At 39.6% G+C, this 27,056-nt stretch overlaps 1 protein-coding gene across 7 annotated transcripts in view; it reads right to left on the bottom strand.

Moving 5' to 3' along the window:
- Nucleotides 1-27,056, bottom strand: part of klhl32 (kelch-like family member 32) — a 253,841-nt gene that overhangs the window by 33,301 nt on the left and 193,484 nt on the right. For all 7 annotated transcript variants that reach the window (XM_060820859.1, XM_060820854.1, XM_060820853.1 and 4 more), the window contains one exon: nucleotides 10,334-11,060. In XM_060820859.1, the coding sequence (XP_060676842.1) occupies nucleotides 10,334-11,060 (727 nt within the window). The remainder of the gene's footprint in view (nucleotides 1-10,333; nucleotides 11,061-27,056) is intronic.

Consider the following 27,056-nt stretch of genomic DNA (forward strand, 5'->3'; position numbering starts at 1 on the left):
GATGTTTCGGGCATAAGCCCTTCATCAGGATGAGCAAAATGCCGACAAATAGGACTCGATCAGTTTAGGATATTTGTTCATTACAGACAAGTTGGGCTAAAGGGTTTGTTTCTGTGTTGTATAACTCTATGACTACCTGCCCCAGAGGTGTGTCATAACAGTCTGAACAAGTTGATTAAAAATATCTGTAATTGGATATACAGTTGTTTCCACGCCCCACCCACCACCCTCGACTCCCCATACCATGGGGGATACGCTCCAGGACCTACCGCGGAACCCCAAAACCACGGATAGGAGCAAACCCATTCAATTAAATGGGAAACGTACCTTCCCAGCAACCTCCTGGTCTCTGGTTGCAGAACATTCCCTATAATATGCTCTGGCCACAGTAAACCGTGGGTAATTGAAACTGTGGAAAACGATTCCACGAATATGGAGGGTCTTCATGTAATAGTGAGATTGATATGCTGCACGTTATGAAGGACAGAATAGTTTTTATCATATCTGAGGCCCAATATTGCTCCATCTCTGCTGTTCTCTCTCATTAGTGGTGATGTGCATCTCATCCACAAAAAAGTGTCATCCCCCATCTTCCATGATTGTTCCCTGACTGCTTTGACTCCTTGTCTGACCTGAAGCAGATTTTCAACTGAAGGACACAACCTCAATAAAGACTACCAATAAAAAAATCAATAATATTTTAAAAACAAAAGAAAATTGAAAATTCAAAATAATGTTCAAAACTCCTGAAACAGTTTGCAGAACTAACATTTCTTCTGGGAACTTGATGCACTCATTTGTATTTCACATTTATAGAAGCTGAAAACACGAAGGATGTAAGTGATGATGTCATGAGCAGATATGGATTTACCTAGCTTCTAAAATATGGGAACCAAAGCTTATTTATATTCTTGTGGTTGTTCAAGAGCACACAATGAACATGCACAATTTGTATATACATATATAGCAATGAGCACAATTATGACAGATGCATTAGTTTAAACATACCTAAAAAGGTAAGCTATTTGCTAAGACTCTTCTGTCCCATTCTAAAAATAAACCTGTTTGAAAAACGCCCAGAGGCCCATGTCCCTTAAAATGTACGATCTCGTAGAAAACTGGTGTAACAGACAGGTTCTATTCTACAAATATAAGAGTTTTTTTATTAATTTGACTAACCTCTTTTTCTATTCATCCTGATTTTGGAGCATGCAATTTGTTATTTGCTGTTTGTTCTCAAGTGCTACCAGCTGCCATGTGTTTAATCATCGATGCAATAATTGCAGTATTTGTAACTAATTGTGACTGACAATCAAAAATGCACTATGATGTTTTTGGCATAGCTGATGTATTTCTGTCACCACAGAAAAGTTGGAAATTACAGCAGAAACCCATTATTAAAAGCGCTGATACTCTAATCAGTGATGAGCAAAATCATGTTTTGATTTTCTTTTCCTTCCCTTATTTTCAATTTAGTTTAATTTTCTTACTGTCTGTCTCTGGCTTTGCCCAGCTTGCGTAGCATTTAATGATTGACAGCATAAACAGTAACCCAGTCCCATTCTTTTGTTAATACCACTCTTGAGTTAGTTTTAGATATGTGTGTGAAATTAGCCAAATGTAATTCATCCTTGGCATTCCCCTTCCAGGATTGTTGTATGTGGAATTTCTTTGACACCTCCCCTATTTGGGATCACAAAGACACCATGGCTAGGATTAAAGATAAAATTGTGTAATGAGCCATAATGTGAAACTCATGCTTTAAACTTTTATAGCAATGTACACTTGTTCTTCCATCTTTTGCCTAACAAATCTGTATGCTCTTAATCAAAGTGTTTGAAATATTTGATCCTGTGATGAACCTCTGACCACAAACTCAAGACATCACTAAGATTTCCAATTTTTATTTCCATCACATGAAACTATAAGAAATGGGAACAGCAGTAGGCCATTCAGCCCCTTGAGCTTATTCATTTAATAAGATCATGGCTGATCTGACATTCCTCCTATCCACTTTCCTGCATTTCCCCCAACCCTTAATTCCCCAACTGATTAAGAATCTATCTATCTGTCTCAGCCTTAAATATACACAAGGATTCTGCCCCACAACCCACTGTAGCAAGGAGTTCCAAAGATTCAATTCTGTGAGAATAAATTCCACCACATCTGAGTCTTAAATTAGCATATCTTTCTTCTGAGACTATACACTCTGGTCTTAGACTATACACTCTGGTCTTAGACTCACACATGAAGGGAAACTGCCTCTCAGCATTTACTCTGTCAAGTCCATTTACAATCCTACATGTTTCAATGAGATAGAACATCACCGCGCAATACAGGCCCTTCGGCCCTCGATGTTGTGCTGCTCTGTGAAACCAATCTGAAGTCCATCTAACCTTCACTACTCCATTCTCATCCATATGCCTATCCAAAGACCATTTAAATGCCTATAAAGTTGGTGAGTCTGCAAATGTTGCAAGGTCATCTTTTATTCTTCTAAACTCTAGTGAGTAGTGTCCCACCTGCTAGCTCTGCTCACACAGCAATCCTCAATATAAGGGATCATTCTGGTGAAGCTTCTCTGAACTGCGTCCAATGAAATGATACATTTCCTTAAATAGGGGGAACCAAAACCTCACTCAGTATTCACTAAATGTGATCTCACCAGCAGCTTGTACAGTTGCAGTAAGATTTCTCGATCTAAAATTCCAACCCCCTTGAAATAAAGGCCAACATTCCATTAGCTTTCCTGATTACTTCCTGCACTTGTGTGCTAGCCTTCTGTGTTTCATGCATAAGTAACAAGCCCCTTTGTGTTGCAGATTTCTGCAGTTTTTCACCATTTAAACAATACCTTCTTCTTTTGTTCTCCCCTCCAAAATGAATAATTTGACATCTTCCCATATTATACTCCACTTGCCAATTTGTTGCCCACTTACATAATCTATCAATATATCTCTGTAAACTATGCATCCCTCTTGCAAACTACCTTTTCACCTATTTTTGTGTAGTCTGCAAATTTGATTACAGTACATCCAGTTCACTCCTCCAAGCCATCAATATGTACTGTAAACAGTTGTGGTCTTAGCACTGATCCCGATGGAACTCCATTGGTTACCAGATGCTAACATGAAAAAGAGCCTTTATCCCCACTCATTGTTTCCTGCCCATTAGCCAATTCTCTATCCATGTCAATGTACTATCTCCAATACTGTGGGCTCCTATTATGACAATGTTTTGTGAGGTACCTTGTTGAATGCCTACTAGAAGTCCAAATACAACACATCTACTTGTTCCTTCTATCCACTCCACTTGAGATTTTCTCAAAAAACTCTAAATTAGTCAGACACAATTTCCCTTTCATGAAGTCATGCTGACTCTGCTTGATTAGATAAGAATTTTCTAAATGTACTGCTATTCCAACACTTTCCAACGACAGATGTTAGACTAATCAGCACAGAGCTACCTGCTGTTTGCCTCAGTCACAATCAGTGCATCTGCTATCTTTGTACCTACCTCTTTTAGGTTCATAGGATGCAAGCCCTCTGGGCCAGGGACTTAGCTGCCTTTGGCCCCATTAGTTTGACTAATACGGATGGTGAATTTACTTCATTCTCTCCTGTACTCTTTAGCTCAAAGAATCTTCCAGCATTCAGACTGATTAAAAAATTTGTTTAGTTCCTCTGTCATTTCTTTGTTCCCCATAACCATCTCCCCAGATTCATTTTACAGAAGCTCTTATTCTCAGAACCTACGTTCCTTGTTAGTTTGCCCTTGTAATTTATTTTGTCTTTATTATTGTTTTAGTCCTCCTTTCTGGATTCTGAATTTACACCAGTGTTTGGGGCTATCACAGACTTTGGCCTCCTTACATGCTTTTTTTTCCAAATTCCTTGGTTAGCTATGGTGGATTTATCTCTCTCAGAATCTTCCCTCTTTTTTGGGATGTATTTTTGCTGAGAATCATGAACTACCTCTAAGTATCTGTCATTGCTCGCTTACTGTCATTCCTGCTAATCTGTCTACTTAGCTAACTCTGCCTGCTTTTCAATATAATTTAAGCTATAGAGTCACAGAGTCATAGAGATGTACAGCATGGAAACAGACCCTTCAGTCCAACCCATCCATGCCGACCAGATATCCCAACCCAATGTAGTCCCACCTGCCAGCATCCAGCCCATTTCCCTCCAAACCCTTCCTATTCAAATACCCATCCAAATTCCCTTTAAATGTTGCAATTGTACCAGCCTACATCACTTCCTCTGGCAGCTCAATCCATATACGCACCACCCTCCATGGGAACTTTTTCACACTTACCCCTCTCACACTAAACCCATGCCCTCTAGTTCTGGACTCCCACACACCATGGAAAAGACTTTGTCTATTTATCCTATCCATGCCCCTCATTATTTTGTAAACCTCTATAAGGTCACCCCTCAGCCTCCGACTAAAACAGCCCCAGCCTGTTCAGTCTCTCCTTATAGCTCAAATCTTCCAACCCTGGCAACATTCTTGTAAATCTTTTCTGAACCCTTTCAAGTTTCACAACATCTTTCTGATAGGAAGGAGATCGGAATTTCACGCAATATTCCAACAGAGGCCTAACCAATAACCTGTACAGCCGCAACATTACCTCCCAACTCCTATACTCAATACTCTGACCAATAAAGGAAAGCATACCAAACACCTTCTTCATTATCCTATTTATCTGCGACTCCACTTTCAGGGAGCTATGAACTTGGCACTTCAAAGTCTCTTTGTTCAGCAACACTCCCCAGGACCTTGCCATTAAGTGTATAAGTCATGCTTAGATTTGCTTTCTCAGAATACAGCACCTCACATTTATCTGAATTAAACTCCATCTGCCACTTTTCAGCCCATTGCCCTATCTGATCAAGATCCTGTTGTAATCTGAGGTAACCCACTTCACTGTCCACTACACCTCCAATTGTGGTGTCATCTGCAAGCTTACTAACCGTACCTCTTATGCTCGCATCCAAATCATTCATGTAAATGACAAAAAGTAGAGGACCCAGCACCGATCCTTGTGGCATTCCACTGATCACAGGCCTCCAGTCTGAAAATCAACCCTCTATCTTCTACCTTTGAGCCAGTTCTGTATCCAAATGGCTAGTTCTCCCTGTATTCCGTGAGATCTAACCTTGCTCACCAATCTCCCATTCGAACGCCTTACTGAAGTCTACAAAGATCATATCTACTGCTTTGCCCTCATCAATCCTCTTCACTACTTCTTCAAAAAACTCAATCAAGTCTGTGAGTTATGGTTTCTCATGCACAAAGCCATGTTGACTATCCTGAATCAATCCTTGCCTTTCCAAACACATGTACATCCTGTCCCTCAGGATTCCCTCCAACAACTTGCCCACCACCGACATCAGGCTCACTGGTCTATAGTTCCCTGGCTTATCCTTACCACCTTTCTTAAACAGTGGCACCACGTTAGCCAACTTCCAGTCTTCCGGCAACTCACCTGTGACTATTGATGATACAAATATCTCAGCAAGAGGTCCAGCAATCACTTCTCTAGCTTCCCACAGGGTTCTAGGGTACACCTGATCAGGTCCTGGGGATTTATCCAACTTTATGCATTTCAAGACATCCAGCACTTCCTCCTCTGTAATATGGACATTTTTCAAAGTGTCACCATCTATTTCCCTACAGTCTATATCTTCCATATCCTTTTCCACAGTAAATACTGATGCAAAATAGTCGTTCAGTATCTCCCCCATTTTCTGCGGCTCTACACAAAGGCCACCTTGCTAATCTTTGAGGGGCCCTATTCTCTCCCTAGTTACACTTTTGCCATTAATATGTTTAGAAAAACTCTTTGGATTCTCCTTAATTCTATTTGCCAAAGCAATCTCATGTCTCCTTTTTGCCCTCCTGATTTCCCTCCTAATACCTTTATACTCATCTAAGGATTCACTCGATCTATCCTGTCTATAACTGACATATGCATACATCTTTGTCTTAACCAAACTCTCAATTTCTTTAGTCATCCAGAATTCCCTATGCTTACCAGCCTTTCCTTTCACCCTAACAGAAAGATACTTTCTCCGGTTTCTTGTTACCTCATTTCTGAAGGCTTCCCATTTTCCAGCTGGCCTTTACCTGTGAACATCTGCCCCCAATCAGCTTTTGAAAGTTCTTGCCTAATACCATCAAAATTTGCCTTTCTCCAATTTAGAAACTTCAACTTTTAGATCTGGTCTATCCTTTTCCATCACTATTTTAAAACAAATAGAATTATGGTCGCTGGCCCCAAAGTGCTCCCCCACTGACACCTCAGTCGCCTGCCCTGCCTTATTTCCCAAGAGTAGGTCAAGTTTTGCACCTTCTCTGGTAGGTACATCCACATACTGAATCAGAAGATTTTCTTGTACACACAACAAATTCCTTTCCATCTAAACCCTCAAAGTTAAAAATAGTTGTTTCTGGCCCACACTTCTCATTTCTGAACTGGTACTAAATTTTATCATGTTATGCTCACTATTTCCGAGGGGATCTTTTAATTGAAGCTTATTTATAAAACCTGCCTCGTATACATTACAAGATCTAAAGTAACCTGCCTTCTGGTTGGCGACATGTGATATTGCCCTAGGAAACTATGCCTAATGCACTGTTTGAATTAATTGTCGCAGGTAGCTTTTCTAATTGGATCAATCCAATCAAAATGAAGATTGAAGTCACCCATAAATTATTGTTCTATTCTTTTTACATGCTCCTATTCTTTGTTGAATTATAGCTTTTCCTGCAGAATGGCTAGTGTTTGGGAGATGTATATTACTCCTACCAATATCTTCTTTCCCTTGCTGTTTTTATTTCTGCCCAGATAGAATCTGCATCATCAGAGCCTAGATCATATCTCACAACTATACCCCTTTCATCTCTTACTGACCCCATCACATTTTCCAACCCTCCTATTTCTCTGAAAAGTCAAAAATCTCTGGATGTTAAGTTCTCAGCTTTGAGTTTCTTGTAACCATGTTACCATAATGGTATGAAATCACATTCATTTACCTCAGTTTGTGCCATCACTTCACCTAATTCATTCCAATGTTTTGTGCATTGAGATACAAAACCTTTAAGATTGTTATATTATCAAATTTCCCAACACTTTTATGGTTCCTTGGTACAATAAGACAATCACACATTCTGTCCCTTCTTTTTATTTTCTGGTAACAATTAACCCCAATGCTAACCCACAACTTTCTGATTTATTTTTGATTTTATCATTTTCCATGCAAGTGAATACACCCAACTCCCACTCTGCCACTATTTAGTTTAGAGCCCTATCTATGGCCCGAGTTACATGATTCATCAGGACCTGGTCCCATTGTGATTCAGGTCGAGCATGGGAAAAGTCCTTTCTTCCCCAGTATTGGCATTAATGTCCCATGAATTCAAACCTATTTCTTACATCAACCAACCTTTGAGCCACATATTTACCTCTTTAATCTTGTTGACGCTGTGCCAATTAGCTCGTGACTCAGGTAGTAATTTTGTTTCTACTTTTTAAATTTAGCCCCCAGCTGCTCATATTTCCTTAGCAGAACCTCTTTCTGCTTTGCACCTATATTGTTGGTACCTATGTGGACTGTCTCTTTCCCTTCCACTCCAAATTTCTCTGTAGTTCAGGTGCGATATCCTGAACCTAGGCAACAAACAAGTGACTCTCAATCTTGGTCACAGAGAACAGTGTCCATTCCCCTGACTAAACTATCCCTGATCACAACGACATTTCTCTTTACTCCCTGCTCTTGGATAGCTACCTGTTCCATGGTCAGTTTGCTCTCCTCCCTAGCGCTCCCACTCTCATCCACACTGGGAGCAAGAATCTCAAACCTGTTGGACAAGATCAAGAACTGAGAAGGATTGAGGTTCCTGTAGCACTACCTCTTGGATCTCTGTATGTGCCTCACTGGTAGTCACCCTTGACCGAACTTGAGGTAATGAATCTAAGGGGTATGACTGCCTCCTGAAACACAGTGCCCAGGTAACTCTTGTTGGCCAGAGGCTGCTCATACATAAAGACAGTAGCTGTAAACTGAAGTTACCTGAGCCCAGCTGCTGGCTTGGGCAGGCTTGAACTGGTTCAGGTGTGAGGGATGAATAAGAGGGAAATCCTTATTTGGAGGAAGAATAATGAGGTAATCCGAAAAGTGTCCTCGAAGTGAGCTTAGAGTGGAAGGACACCACTCTCAGATGAGCTGAGGAGCCAACAAGAACAAGACACCACAGTTTGGGAAGATAAGGAAAAAGGATAAAAATGAAGGATTTTCAGGGTACCATCAGCAAAAGTTCTGGACAGCAACCTTTGCAAAATGCACCCCCACAGTTGGATGTGCAGGAGACCCCAAACCTGGAAAAATGCCCAGCCGGTGTAATCTTCTCTTCTTGGCTATTAGCTTTTATTTTGCTGACTGTTCTGGGAATGTCAAGTTTAGTGGGTAGTGATAAATTGCATGCTTGCTGTTAACCTTCTTCTAATCAAATGATGTGAATTGTCTGTCGGTTTTAACTGAACTAATGAAAGGTAGTGGTTAATTGATGCAGATTGGACTCTTGTCTGCTTTCTGCCCAAACCAGCAATTGTTGTGAAGCGAGTCAAAAAGGCATCCCTTTTTGGATATTTTGCAGTGTCTGATTCTTGGATTCCAGCTCACCAACTCTATGTCAGAGTTCCTCAAACAACTGACAGATATGGTCAGTATAAACCACAATGGGGACCACCAGCTCCCATATCATGCTGGTACAACATATCACCTGGCCCCACATCTACATTTAATTACCACTAGATTTGTTTATTTTAAAGTTTCCTACTTTTAGTTTTAATTCTGTAAAATACTTGTCCTATTTATGTTTAATCTGACTGTAACCTATAATAGATAGTTAAATTGGTCAGTATTCTCAATGACTTTATGATTTTTCTGTAATCTCATATTTTGCTTTGTGCGAGGCACCTGACCCTGGGCTTCAACTGATCCTGTTAAAAAAGACCTTACAAACTATGAAACAAAAACAGCAAACAAAAAGCAGCTCTCTCCCTCTACACTGTTCCAAAATCCCAGAAATATACATTCAAATTGTGATGTGATCTGATCTGAATGTACCACAATGTCAGCTTATCTGATGCTCTAATCCTCAGTCATTTTTTTTACCACCTTTTAATGTTACCCCAAGCTGATTTTCCTGCTCTGCCTTTGGTAAACTTGAAGCAATTAAACAACTCTGCCGTCTGTGTCTTTGTCCTCTGCTCACTGATTTACCTTTGCTCCCAATCAGGCAATGCCTTGATTTTAAAACTCTCATCCTGCTTTTCAAATCCCTGCATGGCCTCACCTCACCTTGTTTTAGTAATCTCCTCCAACTCCACAACCCTTCACAACACCTTTGCACAACGGATCGGCCTCTTGTGAATTCCTAATCCTTATTATACTACTGTGCCTTCAGTTACTTAAACAGATTCTCTCGGATTCCTTCCCTAAACTCCTTGCCTCACTACTATGGTTTTCCTCCTTTAAGATACTTCTTAAAACCAACACCCATGACCAAGCTTCAGTCAGTTGACCTAAAATCATCTTATATGGTTCAGTGTTAAATCTTGATTTATAAAATTTCTGAAGTGCCTTGCATCATTTCATTTGCTATAAGATCTATAAAAATACAAGTTATTGATGCTGTAATGTGGAAATGTGCCTTGTTGAATGCTTTCTGAAAATTCTCTCTGTCACCTTCACTAAACACAATTACATTTGTCATACTCTCAATGCCTTTAAACAAAACTGAGGATTCTAGTATCTGAAGTCAGACACAGCTTTATAATCACATTTTTCTTTTCTTTCTCTTCAATTTTATCCCAAGTTGTCACATTTTCTGATCCCAACCTCAATTTTCATTTGTGAAGATGATTTAAACATTATGATCAGATTTTATCAAAACATATGGTTTTCTAAAAGGTGTTGCTTGAGAATATTTATTTATTCCTTTGAAGTAGTAGCAGAGAGCAATCTGAACCAAGATAGTAGTGGAAAGAAGTTACAGACTGCCTCAGGATTCTTTTATTATGAAAGGTGAAATGTTATAATTATAAATGTTTTAACATTCTAACCTGTATCGATCACAGTACATCAATTCTGATTAATTACTTATGAAGCAGTTAGAAAACATATATCAAAAAAATTAGATCAATTTCTCTCTTCAACAAACCTTTCTTTTGATTAACCTATTTGTGGCCTAATAAAGTAAAACCAACTTGCACATGCCAGATTCTCAATAGATGGCATTAAAACATAGAATTACTGATCCTTACCTGATATCCAAAGGAGCCCATCAGCCATACAACCTGCATGGCAGGACAGCGATCTGTCAAAGGATTGTACAAAAGACCACTTGTTCTTCTTCGTGCAGTATCTTTCAACAGTAGGCAAAACCTGTCGTAGTTCATTCCTTCCACCTACTGCGTACAGATATTCATCCAAAGCTCCAAGTACAAAATGCTCACGGCAGTTTTTCATGGGAGCTATCTCTGTCCAAGTGTTACTGCGAGGATCGTAACGGCATGCAGTCCTCACTGCACAGGTGCGACCTGTTGCGTGCTCCACCTCTCCACCTGCTACAAAGAGGAAGTCTCCCATGACAGCCACACAATGATGACTTCTTCCCACTGGCATTGGAGACAGCTCACTCCAGTTTGAAACCCTTGCTATGTGAACATTCTCCTGGTTCACTGGATTAAAGTAACGCAGGTCTTTCACTTTGCAAATCTCCCGTTTCTTACCACCTACAATGTAAAGCGTTTCTGACTGAAAGCGAGGTCGTGTCCTGATGGTTTGCCATATGGGCTGTGCATAGATGCTCTGGTGGTAATCCAAGGATTCAGTTATGAAAGCTGTGACAGTTTCACTGGCCTGAACCAGAGGATGAGATAGGGCTACGGCATGAAGTGTGTCAACATCCATCAAACCAAAGCGTACATACTGTAAGAGTTCATCCATATACTGATACCGACAGCCATTTTCCAACCACCTGACTGCCAGCTGTCAAAATAAAACAAAGTAGCCTGGTTAGTCTTATAAAACATGAAAATACACCTTTTTTTTGGGAAAGTCAATCACTATTACACTTGAAACTTGAAGTTTAGAATTATTAAATAATCCTAGCATTCATACATAAACCTAGGATACAATCTTCTGATTTGATAAACAAAATATGGTTAATGGCTAATTTGAAAGTCCATTTAATTTTTGACTACAGCTTGGAATCTAAATCAAAATCAAAAGTAATGCAAATTAAGAATTTGTTTTCTCAGTCTGAAGTTAAAATCACAATTGCACTCAACAATGATAATTCAATTAAAAATGATAATGTGGCCAAAATGCCACTGATCCCTTCACTGCTATTGTACTTTATTTAACAAGGGTGTAACTGCCTCCAACATTTATCCTGCTCATATAATGTATCAAAATAAATCCAATTCCCACATTATTTCAGATGTTACTGTAACCATATTCTCACTAACAAGAGATATGAATTATTGTTGCTTGATAGGCAGCTATGGATTATGTTGCATTTATACATTTAAGGTTCACTTGGTAATATGTAATTGATATCATCTTTCACAGGAGTGTGAAAAAGGAGTCTAAATGGGGAAAGACAGCAAGAAAATGTTGCTTCTATGATGTTGACAAATATGCATTTATTTATTACTCTTTGCCGGAAGACGCTGTAGTCCTTGCTCACAGGTGGTTCCATTGGTCAGTATTACGGACAATGTATTTGAGTGTTAGGTTATTCAACTACAGAGTGCATCATAATGAGTCAAATTCTATCCTTGCTGCCTATGATTAGGATGCATTAAACCCTTGCCAGATGTACCCTTCCTAACACAGGAAAATAAAAGGTTAATTACACCACTCTTCAAGTTATCTCAGCTGACTTAAGTGAGCTCAGCACAGATTGCAAACTGAAACGGGGACCCCATCTACCGAGATCTGAAAACATCCCAATCAGAATTAGTACCTTGCAGTAAGGATCTGAGGAAATTAGTGAAAAAAGACAACATAATAAATACTTCAATGTCAGGTCATAACTCACCTTATTCTTTGGGTTAATGGGTCATGCATTTTAATCTCATTCAAGTTTGCTTTTGTATAAAAGGCCAGTCTTTGATGGTCATAGCCAAATTATTGATACACAATATTAATATATACAAAATGTTTAAAATATTTTCAATGTCATTAAGCTTTAATATATGGATCAGTAATCTTTAATTCCCAGTGACCGATTTTAGTACTTGGGTTTTTTAAAAATAAATACCTTTAATTGAGCCATGACATGTGTTTTAAAATCGTTCCAGAATACAGAGAATCTGTAAGTTGGTCAAGCTTCATATGAAAGTACTAAATGAAAGCTTAAACTATATAACTAAGCAACTGAAATAAATGCAGGAGATTTGAAACAAAAACAGGAACTGCTGGCGAAACTCAGCATCTGTGGGAAGAAAGTGGAATTAACATTTCAAGTCCAGTGATGCATCATCTGAGAAAGCACCCAAACCTGAGTTTCGCCAGCATTTTCTGTTTTTGTTAGCTAAACAACTGATTTGTACTATATTAAGATAATTGAAACTGAAAAGTAGCAATGGACATCTCATCTGCAGAAATAATCATAGACAAAAAGCAACTTCCCTAAATTTGTTTTGTTAAAGTAAAAATGCTGATGTCTCTCCGATATTTATCAATGGCATTTTGATTGCTTTGACAATGGGAGATTGGAACTCTTTTGTTCACCTGGTTTGTCCCCATTGTATACCAAAGGTCAGCTGTCACATGACCAGACTTCACCCTTGTGAAAAATTATGATTATAAACTTGCCTGTTGGATACAGAGTAACATTAAAAGCACAGCCATTCTCTCTCCAGTTTCTTTTAGGCTCAGAGCCTATTTCTATCACAATTTGAAATATATCTCAGAGATATTACATTTAAAATATAAACAAACTTCATGTACCATATCACTCACTCAGTAAAAGGATGGGTTTCAGTTTACGTAAGGTGGTCACCTGAAAAGCCACCAGTTTGCATGGTCAGCAAGTCCACTACAACCTCAACACCAACCAATGGAACACTAGAATGCACTTAGAGATTCCAAATTTTTATTCAGTTTCACCTCCCCTGTGCTTATAAATTGTATTGCTTGACTTTATGTTAGGGAGTGTGCACATCATAAGATTTGGGTAAGTTTTACCTTTAAATAATGTTTATGCATTTAACCGAGTGAGTAATGCACTAAAGTTCTCTACTTGCTTATTCAACAGATTATTTTTTCCCGGTTGCCTTACACGTGGTCAAGTACATACTGAATTGAGATACTAAGTCGTTTTTTTAAAGAATTCAAGCCATGTTATAACCAACTTCAGGAGGGAAGAAAGAAGAAATTAATTCCAAACTTGATCAAAACAATATTTGTGGACCTCATCACAGCTGAATCTTCATGATGTTAGTTTACTCAAAATATGTCAAATCTGAATTGAGGGGATTGAGAATGCACAGGATTGAGGAAAGTATCAGAGGACCCAAAATTTAAAGAATTAAATGGTCCTGAAGTATAAGTCTGCTGAACATGCTGTAAAAGAAAGGAAATTGTGGGTAGAATTTACTATTTTCATTGGATGTTTTGCTCAGTTGCTGATATGTTGGTTGGACATCCCAGGTGACTATCCAAAGCAAGTGCCATTATGTCCTCTAATCAAGTAGTTGAGAAGTCAGTGGCTAAAGACAACTAACCAGCACATGGCTCAGTGGTCAGCACTGCTGCCTCACAGCACCACTGACTTGGGTTCAAATCCAGCCACAAATGACTGTGTTTGTGTCAGTTTATATTGAGTGCCCTGGTTTCCTCCTATAGTTCAAAGATAGGCAGGTTAGGTGGGCTGGCACATGCAAATGTGGGGGTATGGGGATAGGTTGAGGGTTAGGGTCTTTGGAGGGTTGGTGCAGACTTGATGGGCCAAATGGCCTCCTCTACACTGCAGGGATTCATGATTATTATCTATTTTCACCTTGCAAATAAGCAGTTTGCTTTTCTCCCACTTGTCTGTGCAGGGACCTAGCAGCTTGAGCTTGCCACTTGCTGTTCTGGACATCCATCTGGTCCAGCACTCCCCAATATCCAAAGGGCACACTCCATGGGCAGCAACCACCTTCCAACTCTAATCTAATTGAAGTAGCCACTGACATTTGTATCTGAGCTGGTGGTATGTGTAGGTTACAGCCTCACCGGTGCTTCCTCTGAGGCATACGTGACTTCATACTCACAGGTGGAGGAGTAGCTGATATTCTGAGACACTGGCCACTTCAAAGCAGAGACTGTGCATATGTTGCTGGTCTCTGCAGGAATCATGAGATAGAATAAGTTGTAAAATAGAGGTAAGAAACTGGGGCATGGTAAGAATACGCTCACATGCAGGTAATAAGGCAGCAGCAAAACACTTGGCATTCAATCTAACTTGTATGAGACAGAAGCAGGGACTGAGTGAGATGAAAGTGGCTGGTACTGTTCTTACTGTGTTGCAGGTAGGGGAAAGGTGGTGAGGTGTTTTGAATATAGGCAGTTTAGAGGACAGGAAGGGTTAGTTGGTTAGGGTGGGTGAGAGCCACTAATGGAAGATGCTGCATACATCAGTGAGTACAGTAGACCGTGAGGCTTGTTGAGAGGGGCGTGTAGTGACAGAGTTAGCAAGTGTGATGACTGCAGAGAGAAAATAATGGCACGTACCACCGCGGAGCTTCGAAAGTCATTAACCTTCTTGCCCTGATGGGCAGTCCTTCAGATTGTAGATGTCTCACTTACCTGGAAGGCAATTTTGGACCAGACTGGCAGGGTCTGATGATTGGTTTCCTTTAGCGGTCCTGATGACCCTCCTGCCTACCTTCCAATGTCAGTTGACAAATTGGAATGCAAACCTGCCTCTGTCTGTTATCTACAGGGAATTTTTTTCATATTCCAACTGTGAAGTGATATTTGTGACTGACAGCATTGACCTGCTGTTGCATACTTGCTTTGTTTGTTGCACCAGCAGTGGGTATTGCAGAAGGTACTGGTAGTGGCAAGTACTTCCCCTGCTGCGATACCATAGTGTATGATACAGACGTAAGAAAAGCAGCAGAAAATTGGGTGAGATAACTTCACAGGTCTCATGGACAGAAACCTTCAAGAAACTCCTTGAAATGCAACTTTAGCAATTTGAGGTAAAAATCAGCCTCATGTGATGAAACTCGTGCTCTTTTTCTGTATCAGATTTTTCATATTTTAATGTATTAAATCATTAAGACTCTCACCTGCTAATAAAACGTGTTATTCAAACCATCAAAATCATAAAGCTTTCACAAACTTTAGAGCTAGGGCTTTGTTACTAGGACTTGCAGTAACCATTCTTATTCTCAATTCTGTCTTTCCATTTTCAAGCTGATTTTCTTTCAGCCTGTACCTTAAGAATCATCCTACCTTGCAGCTGTTAACTTTGTCATGGAGCCAACAGTTCTGATATTTGCTAACTGATTGTTCGAAGTCTTGATTGTGATCATCAACCTAGTTTTTCAGTGAAAATGGCCATTTCATCAAGTGATTACATTTGTTTGGGTATCTAATGCTTTTTTTTTCTCAGTTTGGATTTCTCTTCTTAGCTACCAGTGGGATATTACTGCTCTCACTGCTTGTTCTTCCTATCGCTGGCTGTAAATGTCTTTATTAAGACTTAGATTTCTGGTGGTTTATCTGAAAGAGTTTCTGTTTAGTGATGTATTCTTCACAGCTCCTGTACAGATCTGTGGCTTTATTGGCTGTTTGTTGGTCTGAAAGCAGTTTTAAATACTGCAAATATGATGTGAGCTTAGATTAGTCATTACCTCATATAACTAAAGCTTCTTTATGTATTCATAGAACATAGAAAAATACAGTGCAGTACAGACACTTCAGCCCTCGATGTTGCACCGATCCAAGCACACCTAACCTACACTAGCCCATTTTCCTCCATATGGCTATCCAATGCCCGTTTAAATGCCCATAAAGAGGGAGAGTCCACCACTGTTACTGGCAGGGCATTCCACGAACTCATGTCCATGTACTCTGTGTTTCTTCCATAGAATGTCATCCTTTTGTTCCTTTTAATCTATTTTACAATGTTTGCTAATCCCCAATGCACCAATGATGACTGTAGACCACACATGTTCACTGCCAACTTTGACTGATTGTATGCAAGCAAGTGTGCATGCACTATGTTAAACTGATATTTTTAAAACTAAAAACATTCTAATTGTTTAGCACTTTATTTCTTTTACCCAATTTATTTTATTAAAATTGGATCACCAATTAGCATTTGTCTCTATATTTATCAGAGATATCACTTTTAATGCAGTCAGCATAGTGGTTTCAGCAAGCTCAGCCTCTGCTTTTAAGAGTCATAGAGATATACACCAAAGAAACAGACCCTTCGGTCCAACTCATCCATGCCAACCAGATATTGGCATGGACAAGTTGGACCGTAGAGGCTGTTTTAATCTGCCCATGACATATTTACACTCAGTGATGTGAAGCATTGTGACATTATTGCAATATTTGAAGCCCTTTCACAATCGGTTTATATGTTTCAAAAGTTCACCTCTCATGTTTCTCCAACTCAATGGATATCGGCCTAACTTGTTTAGCATGTCTTCATGAGATAACTCTTACACTCCAGGAAATGGCTTCTGTGAATTTTCTCTGAATGCTTCTGAAGCAATTACATCTTTTACAAATAAATAGAACAAAACTATATCATAAACATGGTCTCAGTAATAACCTTTAGAGCTGCAATAATATTTCCCTACTTTTATAGTTAATTCTCCTCGCAACAAATGAGAACATTCCATTAACATCCTTAATCACTTGCTATATCAATTATATATTAACTTTATGCGACTCACATACTAGAATACCCAGATCTCTCTATACCACCAGGCTCTGTGATTTCTTTCTATTTAAATAGATACTGGTTTTTTTTCTTTTCATCCTACCAAAATGGACAAATGCACATTTACCCACATTTACTCCATCTGCCAAATTTTTTGCAGAATCATTTGACTTGTCTATCTCTCCTTGCAGATTCTGTCCCTCTCCTTGTCAACTGATATTCCTACTATTTTGGTGTCATCAGCAAATTTAGCTACCACACATTTGTACCCCTTATCCAAACTGTACATATATGGGGCGGCACGGTGGCACAGTGGTTAGCACTGCTGCCTCACAGCGCCAGAGACCCGGGTTCAATTCCCGACTCAGGCGACTGACTGTGTGGAGTTTGCACGTTCTCCCCGTGTCTGCGTGGGTTTCCTCCGGGTGCTCCGGTTTCCTCCCACAGTCCAAAGATGTGCGGGTCAGGTGAATTGGCCATGCTAAATTGCCCGTAGTGTTAGGTAAGGGGTAAATGTAGGGGTATGGGTGGGTTGCGCTTCGGCGGGTCGGTGTGGACTTGTTGGGCCGAAGGGCCTGTTTCCACACTGTAAGTAATCTAATCTAATCTAATCTAATTTTAAATAGTTGAGAACCTAGTATTGAATGCTATAGCACTCTAGTTGTGACAGCTTGCCAACCCAAGAAGGGGCATTTATTCCTACTCTTTTGTTTTGATCCTTTATACAAGCTAAAATGTTAACCCTACTCAGTGTGCTCTTATTTTTCCAACAATCTTTGGTGTGGTACCTTAAAGAGTATCTTTCAGAAATTCAAACACATCTATGGGTTTTCCGCCCTCCACCATGGACATCACTTCATCGAGGTCTCTAACAGGTTAGTAAAACATACTGACCCTTTCAAGAAAGCCACGTTGGCTCTACCTGATCAAATCATGATTTTCTATTCTTGCACCTAGCCCTCTAGTTGCCTTTTTCCTATTCAAATACTTGGAAAACTAAATGTTTTTGTTACTAGCCTGCCTTTTACTTGGACATTGTTTTCCAACTTTTTTTTGAAACTTTGACAAACCTAAAGTCTGCTAACTCTTTGTAGATATACACAAAGTTAAAAATCACACAACACCAGGTTATAGTCCAACATGTTTAATTGGAAGCACCCTAGCTTTCGGAGCGACGTTCCTTCATCAGGTGATATGGAGGGTTCAATCCTAACACACAGAACTTATAGCAAAAATTTACAGTGTGATGTATGCTATAAAAATTTACAGCGTGCTATAAATTCTATGTGTTAGTATTGAGCCCTCCACTATCACCTGATAAAGGAGCGTCGCTCCGAAAGCTAGTGTGCTTCCAATTAAATCTGTTGGACTATAACCTGGTGTTGTGTGATTTTTAACTTTGTATACCCCAGTCCAATACCAGCATCTCCAAATCATAGATATGCATGGTATTTCTTTCAAAATAATATCATTAACTTTATTATTTTACCACATGAGGTCAATTGCCTATCTTTCACATTGTGTATAATTTCTCTTTCCTAAGAGTTATTAGATATCCTCTTTAAAGGCTGCCATGTTTCTTGACATAAGCCTTTTTTGTGCACTGAAGTCAGGATTATTATTTCAGATCAAAGGAGTGGTTCTAGTATTGACTGCTGGGGGATCGTAATGTATATCTTCCTCCAGCTTGAAAAATAATTATTCACCACGACTGTTTCCTGTCACTCAACCAACCTTGTATCAACGCTGCCAATATCCCTTTTATTTCATGGGCTTGACTTTGCTGATGAGCAAGTTCAGAGACAACACATCGACTGCATTACACTAATCAACCATGTTCATTGCGTCAAAAAAGAAAATATGTTTCATCTTTAATGAACTCATGCTGATTTTTTTTAGTTCATCCATAGTTTTCCAAATTACTGTTAATGTTGCTCTGGTTATCATTTCCATTTTCCATCAGTTTTCCATTCAAAGTTAAGTTGGCTGGCCTTTCGTTGCTAGGCTTATTCTAACACTATCCTTGAACAAGGGTATAAAGTAAACAATCCCTTCACCTTGTGGCACCACCCAATTTGAAAGAAGATTTAAATTAGTTCTGCTACAACATCTATCCTTATTTTCCTCTGAATCTTTGAATGCATCTAATCAAGTCACAGTGACATATTAACTTTAAATATAGCTAGTTATTCTATTATCTTCTTCTACTCTTTTTCTGTGATTTTCTTTTGCCAATTCAGGACCTTGGATACTTTGTCATTAAATATGACTTTGATGGCATCTTTTCCTGATAAAGACAGAGGCAAAGTATTAATTTTGTACCTCAACCACCACACCTAATCCTCCTCGAATTAGCCCACCTTTCATTTTACTATGCCTAAGTCAACTTTTGGATTTCTTTTTTATGTTGGCTGTGAATCTCTTCTCATTACTCTTTACTAAATTATTTTATTTCTTTTTGCTTTTTCCCCTGAACTTCCTATATTCAGCCTGGTTCTCATATGTAATTTCAACCTGTGAGCAGTCTTATGCAGTATTTGCTGTTTCACTTTATGATGTATCTCCTTCATCATCCAAGATGTTCTGGTTTTGTTAGTTCCACCTTTCCCATTTGTGAAAATGCACCATGACTGTACTCAAACCATTTCCTCTTCAAAGACAACCCTTCATTCCATTCAACTTTTGTTTGCTTGTCAACCTTTAACGACAATGTATTTGAGCCAGATCCATTTTCACTGCGCTCTTCCACAATTAATTATTTTTGATTCTCGATTGCTCCTTATTCTCTACCATAGCTAACCTAAAACTTATGATTCTTTTACAAAAAATACTGCAGATGTTGAACACTTGAAACGAAAACAAAAAAAAATCTTGAAAATCTCAGGTCAGCCAGAACCACTGAAATGTCATTGACTTGGTGAGTTAACTGTTTCTCTCGACAGCTGTTGCCTGACTTACTAAATTTTTTACCAGTGCTTTTTATTTTTTATTCCTTATGATTTCACGTTTATTGTCTCCCTAAATGTTTCCCAATTCCCCTTAATCCTTCTGAATCTCTTCATTTCCCATAAGCAGATCCAGCAATGCCTTCCTCTTTGTTAGGCTGTAATATTATTATTAATAATAATAATAATAATAATAATAATGCTGAACTAAAAAAGTCCTTAGAACACACTTTTGAAACACTTTTTTCTCTTTGCTCTTTACATGAATACAATCCCAGTCAATGTTATGATAAATCAAGTCCATCATTATAATCACTTCATACTTCTTTCACTTGCCCTGAACGTCCTTACAAATTTGTTACACTATTTATTTCCCAACAATTTCTGGCTTAAAGAGGGAAGATACATTTATTCTAATCTAAAGTTTAGGGCCAGACCGTACAGGAGAGATGTTTGGAAGCACTTTCACACACAAATATTGGTAGAAGTTTGGAATTCTCTTCCACAAATGGCAGTTGATGCCACGTCAGTTGTTAATTTTAAGTCTGAGATAGATTTTCTTTTGTCAAGTAAAGGTATTAAGGGATATGGGCTAAAGGTAGATATATGGAGTTAGGCCACAGATCAGCCATTGTCCTATTGAATGGTGGAACAGGCTCGAGGAGCTGAATGGCCAACTCCTGTTCTTATGTTTCTATGGTTTTAGCTCAAACCCAAATAGGTTCAGTACTTGACCCCTTTGTGTGTCTGGTTGCTTTTTCTTCTTTGAGTCTGTTTAGGAGCTATGTGCAATGTTGCTAGTTCTTCCTCGCTATTAAAACTTTCCTAATTCTGGCAATTTCAAGTGGGATCAACCCTTACGTTGGCCACAGCACCCCCTACCTTGGTTCTGACAGCCACTGAGAATTCAGTGATGTGTGCGTGTGCAAGAGAGGAGAACGATCAAGAGTCAAAAAGACATAAAAGGCAAAAACCAAAGTCCAGAAACCTTTGCTACTAAATTCAATGCCAAAAGTTGCCTTCCTAATGCCATTCAACATCAGGTACTATTTGATACTGATGCATCTTTTTTAGATTAGATTACCTACAGTGTGGAAACAGGCCCTTTGGCCCAACAAGTCCACACCGACCCGCCGAAGCGCAACCCACTCATACCCCTACACTTACCCCTTAACACTACGGGCAATTTAGCATGGCCAATTCACCTAACCTGCACATCTTTGGACTGTGGGAGGAAACCGGAGCACCCGGAGGAAACCCACGCAGACACGGGGAGAATGTGCAAACTCCACACAGTCAGTCGCCTGAGGCGGGAGTTGAACCCAGGTCTCTGGCACTGTGAGGCAGCAGTGCTAGCCACTGTGCCACTGTGCCGCCCTTCTTTTGTACCCTAGGCTTTAAAATGTAGAAAATGAAAGGGGAGTACATTGGTAACACAACACAACTCTGTTCAAGGTTTTGCAATCACTATGCATTTCATGTTGCTGATATTTACTGCCTGTAATGACACACTTTCACCATCACATTTTTCCTGTCTAACTTTGTTGACTCAAAGTGAAACAGCAGTAAATCAGATGTGAAAGGTTATTAAGAACTTATGAAGACAGCCAACCTTGAACAGCCAATCAAAAGAACTTACAAGTAAAACAAGGTGAACAAATCAAACTATTCAGAACATGTCTGAAAAGATTTGTAATACAGTTTTCTTTGAACAACTGAAATATCTACTGCCTATTATACACAGTGTGAAATAACATAAAAACTGTAACATCCATATAAAAAAAAGACCTTATATATTAACTAATGCTGTTTTCTGTATTCACCTTTAGAGCATAGCCCTCTCTAAGCCTTAAGGTTTGAGTACACCAGGTTTTTCAGTGGCATTCATGTAGCTGTATACAGAACAACCTCGGTTATCTGCACTTCAATTATCCAAATTTCGGGTTATCCGAACAAGATCTCAAGGTCCCGTAAAAACATTCCCAGTTGTCCAAACAATCAATTTTCCGAACAAAATACTTCCCCCTCAGCCTCGTTCGGATAATCGAAGTTGTTTTGTATATTGTGCAAATCCATAAAAGTGGTATTATCACTGAAATACCTGAATGCACCCAATGACCCCTCCCCACCCAGTCCATCTATTAAACCTGACCTTATACCTCCAACCCTGCTGGCTTAGCTCATCATCATTGCCCCACTTCCTACCATGCCAGATCTGACACTCCAACCCATGACTTCCCCTTGATGCTCCATGGGGGAATCTCCACATCCCCAGTCTGACACACCATTCTCCTCCAGCAGCAACCGCTCCCTCCCCCCAGTAGACTAGCCCTGACAATGCCCCTCAACATGACAGCATCAACTGTTCTCAGCCCTAACCCATTTACCTGCTAATGTACGCCACTTGACACCAGCACCAAACACTCATCCATAACCCTATCTCCCACTCAGCTATACCCCCACACACCCACCACCTGTACTCCTTCACCAATTTGCACTTGTACCCCCTCACAAAACTGGCATCCACACCTACCTGACCCTTTCCTACTTACCTTCTCTCAGTAGTTATCAATGCAGATTAAGTACCTTAAAACTATAATGTGGTAGCTATTTGTAAAGGCATGTGTGGTTTCAGTGCCAATCTTCTCCGCTGCTGGTTTTACGGGTTTCTGGACTTTACCGTGGTGTCCTGGCTCAGACGTCCGCCTGTAAATTTAAGTGATAACTGGATAACCTGAGCTGGATCGAATAATCTGGGTCAGAAACATCAGGGTCGGCAATTGGGATTCCAAATTAGATCAGCAAATTCTCAATGATGTTTATATTAGTCCTTCCAGTAATTCATCTTCATAAAAGCAGGTACTGGTTACTTATTAAAACTGAAAGAACTGTGGATGCAGTAAATCAGAAACAAAAACAGAAAATCCTGGTAAAGCTCAGCAGATCTGGCAGCATCTGTAGAGAGAAATCGAAGTTAATGTTTTGGGTCGAGTGTCCCTTCCTCAGAACGTTAACTCTGATTTCTCTTCAGATACTGCCAGACCTGCTGAGCTTTGCCAGCAATTTCTGCATTAGTTACGCATTGTTTCTTCATCCACACTTCCCATCCTATCTCATGAACACTAACTTCAAATTTAATTTTTACCACCACTGCTCATGGTTAATTGTTTCAGGGCCATGCTCCCTCAACCACAACTGAAATCGTTGTCTCATAGTCCTCAAGATTTCAATACAACATCACAGCAATCCTGAGTAAAAGTATTTTTAACATTTTTCTTTAAACATTTTGATTATTTTATTATAAAAATATTGGAGATGTGCAAAGAAAAGCTGTTTGACTTGATGCAGGAGATCATGTGATAAAATATCCAAGAATATGTACAACTCAAATTAGAAACTTGACATTGTCACCAACAGTTCAAGAGCTCACTAACATAATTATGTTCCCACATCTATGGCCTTCCAAGGCAATGTATTCCAGATTTCCACCAACCTCTGGGTGAAATTCCTTCCTTAAATCCCCTTTAAACTCCTGCCTTGTGCCTTAAAATTATGACCTTGTTACAACTTGGGGGACAACTACTTCTGATCTATCCTGTCCAAGCACCTCATAATATTATGCACATCAATCAGCTACCCGCTCAGCCTTCTCTGACCTAAAGACAACAGCCTGAACATATGAACTTTCTTCATAGCTAAAATGATCCAATCCAGGCAACATCCTGGTAAATTTGTTCTGTTACACTCCCAAGTGTAATCATGTCGTTTCTACAATGAGATAATCTGAACTGTACACAGTATTTTAAGACTACAACATAACCTCCCCATCCTTATACTCTATGCCACAATTGACAAAGACAGGGGTCCTATATTTTCATGTGGAGGATGAGTTTTAATCAGTGTTCTGTGAGTAGTGGGATTTCTTTTTTGACTAATTGGTGTGCTGAGGAGGGAGATATCTTTAAGAGGATCCTACATTAAGTATTGTATGGATGTTGCTTGCCTGAGGGGAAGAAGCCCCTTTTGCCTCAGCTCTGCTCACGACACAGGGGTACTAATTGTGTTTAGGGCAATATTCTTTTCTCCACAGGATGGGCTAAATGATACATTTGCTCACAGTGAAGTGAAAGCCATATGGGGTTTGTTGGCAACAATCCTGTTTATTGGGGATAGGAGAGTTTATTTAGGGGCAACTGGTGGACAATGATAATTACACTCAGTGCCAAAGTGTTTGATTTTGAGTTGGTATTTTGATCATAGAATTTCTGCACTATTGAAGGGGTGGAGGTTGAGAATTAGCCCCTAATCTGAAGGAGTGCTTTCCCTCTTTAAAATATTAAGGTGAACTTCATGTGCATTTGACGCTGTAAATTTACAATTTCAAGGGAAATTGCTTGCTTTTCAGTGACTCAGCTGATTCATAGAATGGTCATGAATTCTCTTAAAAAATATTCACTCGATACACCATAGCAACATCAAATTCCTTTCATCTGGCCACGATGTATGCAAAGTACCATTTTGGGTTGCATTCCTTTGAAAGCAACCTTGAAACATCCATAAAAATCAAAATCAAAACAAAAACAAAAAAAGTGCTAAAAAACACTCAGCAGGTCTAGTAGCAACTATACAAAGTGACTCTTCATTGGTTCTGATGCTAATTCGGTTTCTCAATACAGATGTTGCCAGATGTGCTAAGTTTCTGCTACTCTCTCTGTTTCAGATTTCCAGTTCGCTGTTTTTGTTTTTATTTTGGATCTTACATGTTGTCTTTAGATTAGATTAGATTACTTACAGTGTGGAAACAGGCCCTTCGGCCCAACAAGTCCACACCGACCCACCGAAGTGCAACCCACCCATTCCCCTACATTTACCCCTTTACCTAACACTACGGGCAATTTAGCATGGGCAATTCACCTAACCTGCACATCTTTTGACTGTGGGAGGAAACCGGAGCACCCGGAGGAAACCCACACAGACACGGGGAGAATGTGTAAACTCCACACAGTCAGCCACCTGAGTCGGGAATTGAACCTGGGTCTCTGGCGCTGTGAGGCAGCAGTGCTAACCACTGTGCCACTGTGTCTTCTCTCCATCCATTTGCATCTTGTAGTTGGAATCTCCTGTTTACAATGCTTTCTGTGTAATATAGATTGCATAGAAGGCTTAACTTCATTTACTTTTTCCAATTTTCTTTTTATTAATTCACTCTTGATACATAGACATCATTGCCTGGGCCAGCATTTATTGCCCATCCATAGTTGTCCTTGAGAAAATGGTGGTGAGCTGCCTTCTTAAACCAATGCAGTCCATGTGCTGCAGGTAGACCCACAATGTCCTTAGGGAGGGAAATCCATGATTTTGACCCAGCAACAGTGAAGGAACAGTAACATATTTCCAAGTCAGGATAGTGAATGGCTTGGAGGGAAACTTGGAGGTGGTATTTGAATGCATCTGCTGCCCCTGTTCTTGTCGGTGGAAGTGGTCATGGGTTTGAAAGGAGCAGTATAAGGATCTTTGATTAATTTTCACAGTGCATCTTGTAGATAGTACACACTGCTGCAACTGAGTGTCGATAATGGAGTAAATGTGTGCTTATAGATGTGGTGGCAATCAGGTGGGCTGCTTTGTCTTGGATGGTGTCAAGTTTTTTGAGTGTTTTGTAGTTACAGCCATTCAGGCAAGTGGGGAGTGTTCCATCACACTCCTGATTTGTATCTTAAGGATAGTGGACAGGCGTTTGGGAGTCAGGAAGTAAGTTACTCGCTGCAGTATTCCTAATCTCTGACCTGCTCTTGTAGCCACTGTGTTTACGTGGTGAGTTCAGTTGAATTTCTGGTCAATGGTAACCCATAGTATGTTGATAGTAGGACATTCAGTGATGGTAATAACATTAAATGCTAAGGAGCAGTGGGGAGATAGTCATTACCTGGTATTTGTGTGGCATGAATACTACATGCTGCTTGTCAGCCTAAGCCTGGATATTGTCCAGATCTTGTTGCATTACAACATGGGCTGCTTCAGTATCTGCAAGCCATAAATAATGCAGTACACTGTTCATTTGATTGTGCAGAATTACTGGGTGGATAATAAGGAATCATGCCCACATTCACAAAAGTGGCATCAATTAATTTATCAATGTCACGGATTCAATTTTATTAATTTGGGCAATAATATAACAGCACGTTGTGACCTCATACTGTACTGTGCTGAATCTCTCTATCCTGTTGACTATGTAGATTCGCATGTCATGGTAGCATCAAATTACACCACTAACTTCACCATTTAGAACTGTTCAATAGATCAAATTATATATCTGAGTCAAATTTTGAGTCCAACTCCTGGCAGTGACAATGTATTTCCCCTTTAATTGCACCAGGTTTCAGAAGGGTTGGGATGTACAAAATCAGCCTTTTAAAACAGACTCATGCTGAGTATTACCACCAACTACAGTATCTGTTAATTTCTTAAAAAGGCTTGCACCTTGTGTTTAAGACTGCTGCAATACACCTTTCAAAATTAACATAGCAACCTCCAGTAACACCTGTCTGGAATGTCAAACATCCAGGTGTCAGACGTCAAAGCATAAATTTAAGAGTTTGGAAAATATCCAATTTACTAAAAAATAATTACAAATGGTTTTCCAATGGTGAACAAACTTCAAGCAGAAAAGCAATCTACTATTCAACAACCACCAAGTATTACAAAATTCCTCCATCAAATAATTCCTTCACTGTTTATACCTGTCATTTCCTTCTCTGCTCAACTGAATATATGAGCAAACCCAAATTTCTTTGAGAACAATCATACAGTTCAATACTGCATACACTGAACAATTAGAGTCTATCTTTATTGTCAGCTTCAGCCAAATTTGCCACATATCACTTTCATCAGCTTCAAATGCAAAACCTGCTGGATTTTCCCAGATGAGGTATGAATCAAGAAAAAGGTTTATTTCCATGTCATAAACCTGCCACAGATGGGGAGCCAAAACTACTGGTAAATGTCATGGAGCAGACCTACCTGCCGAGTTGTGCTGGCCAGGTTACAGCTGCAGTATTGGAGTGGAAGAAATGCAGGTCACATTGTGACTCACTTTGGCAGCCATTGGTGTGACTGCAATCTGTACATAAACACTTTCAA

This window comes from Hemiscyllium ocellatum, chromosome 3, assembly GCF_020745735.1.
Source record: "Hemiscyllium ocellatum isolate sHemOce1 chromosome 3, sHemOce1.pat.X.cur, whole genome shotgun sequence".
Classification (NCBI taxonomy): Eukaryota; Metazoa; Chordata; class Chondrichthyes; order Orectolobiformes; family Hemiscylliidae; genus Hemiscyllium; species Hemiscyllium ocellatum.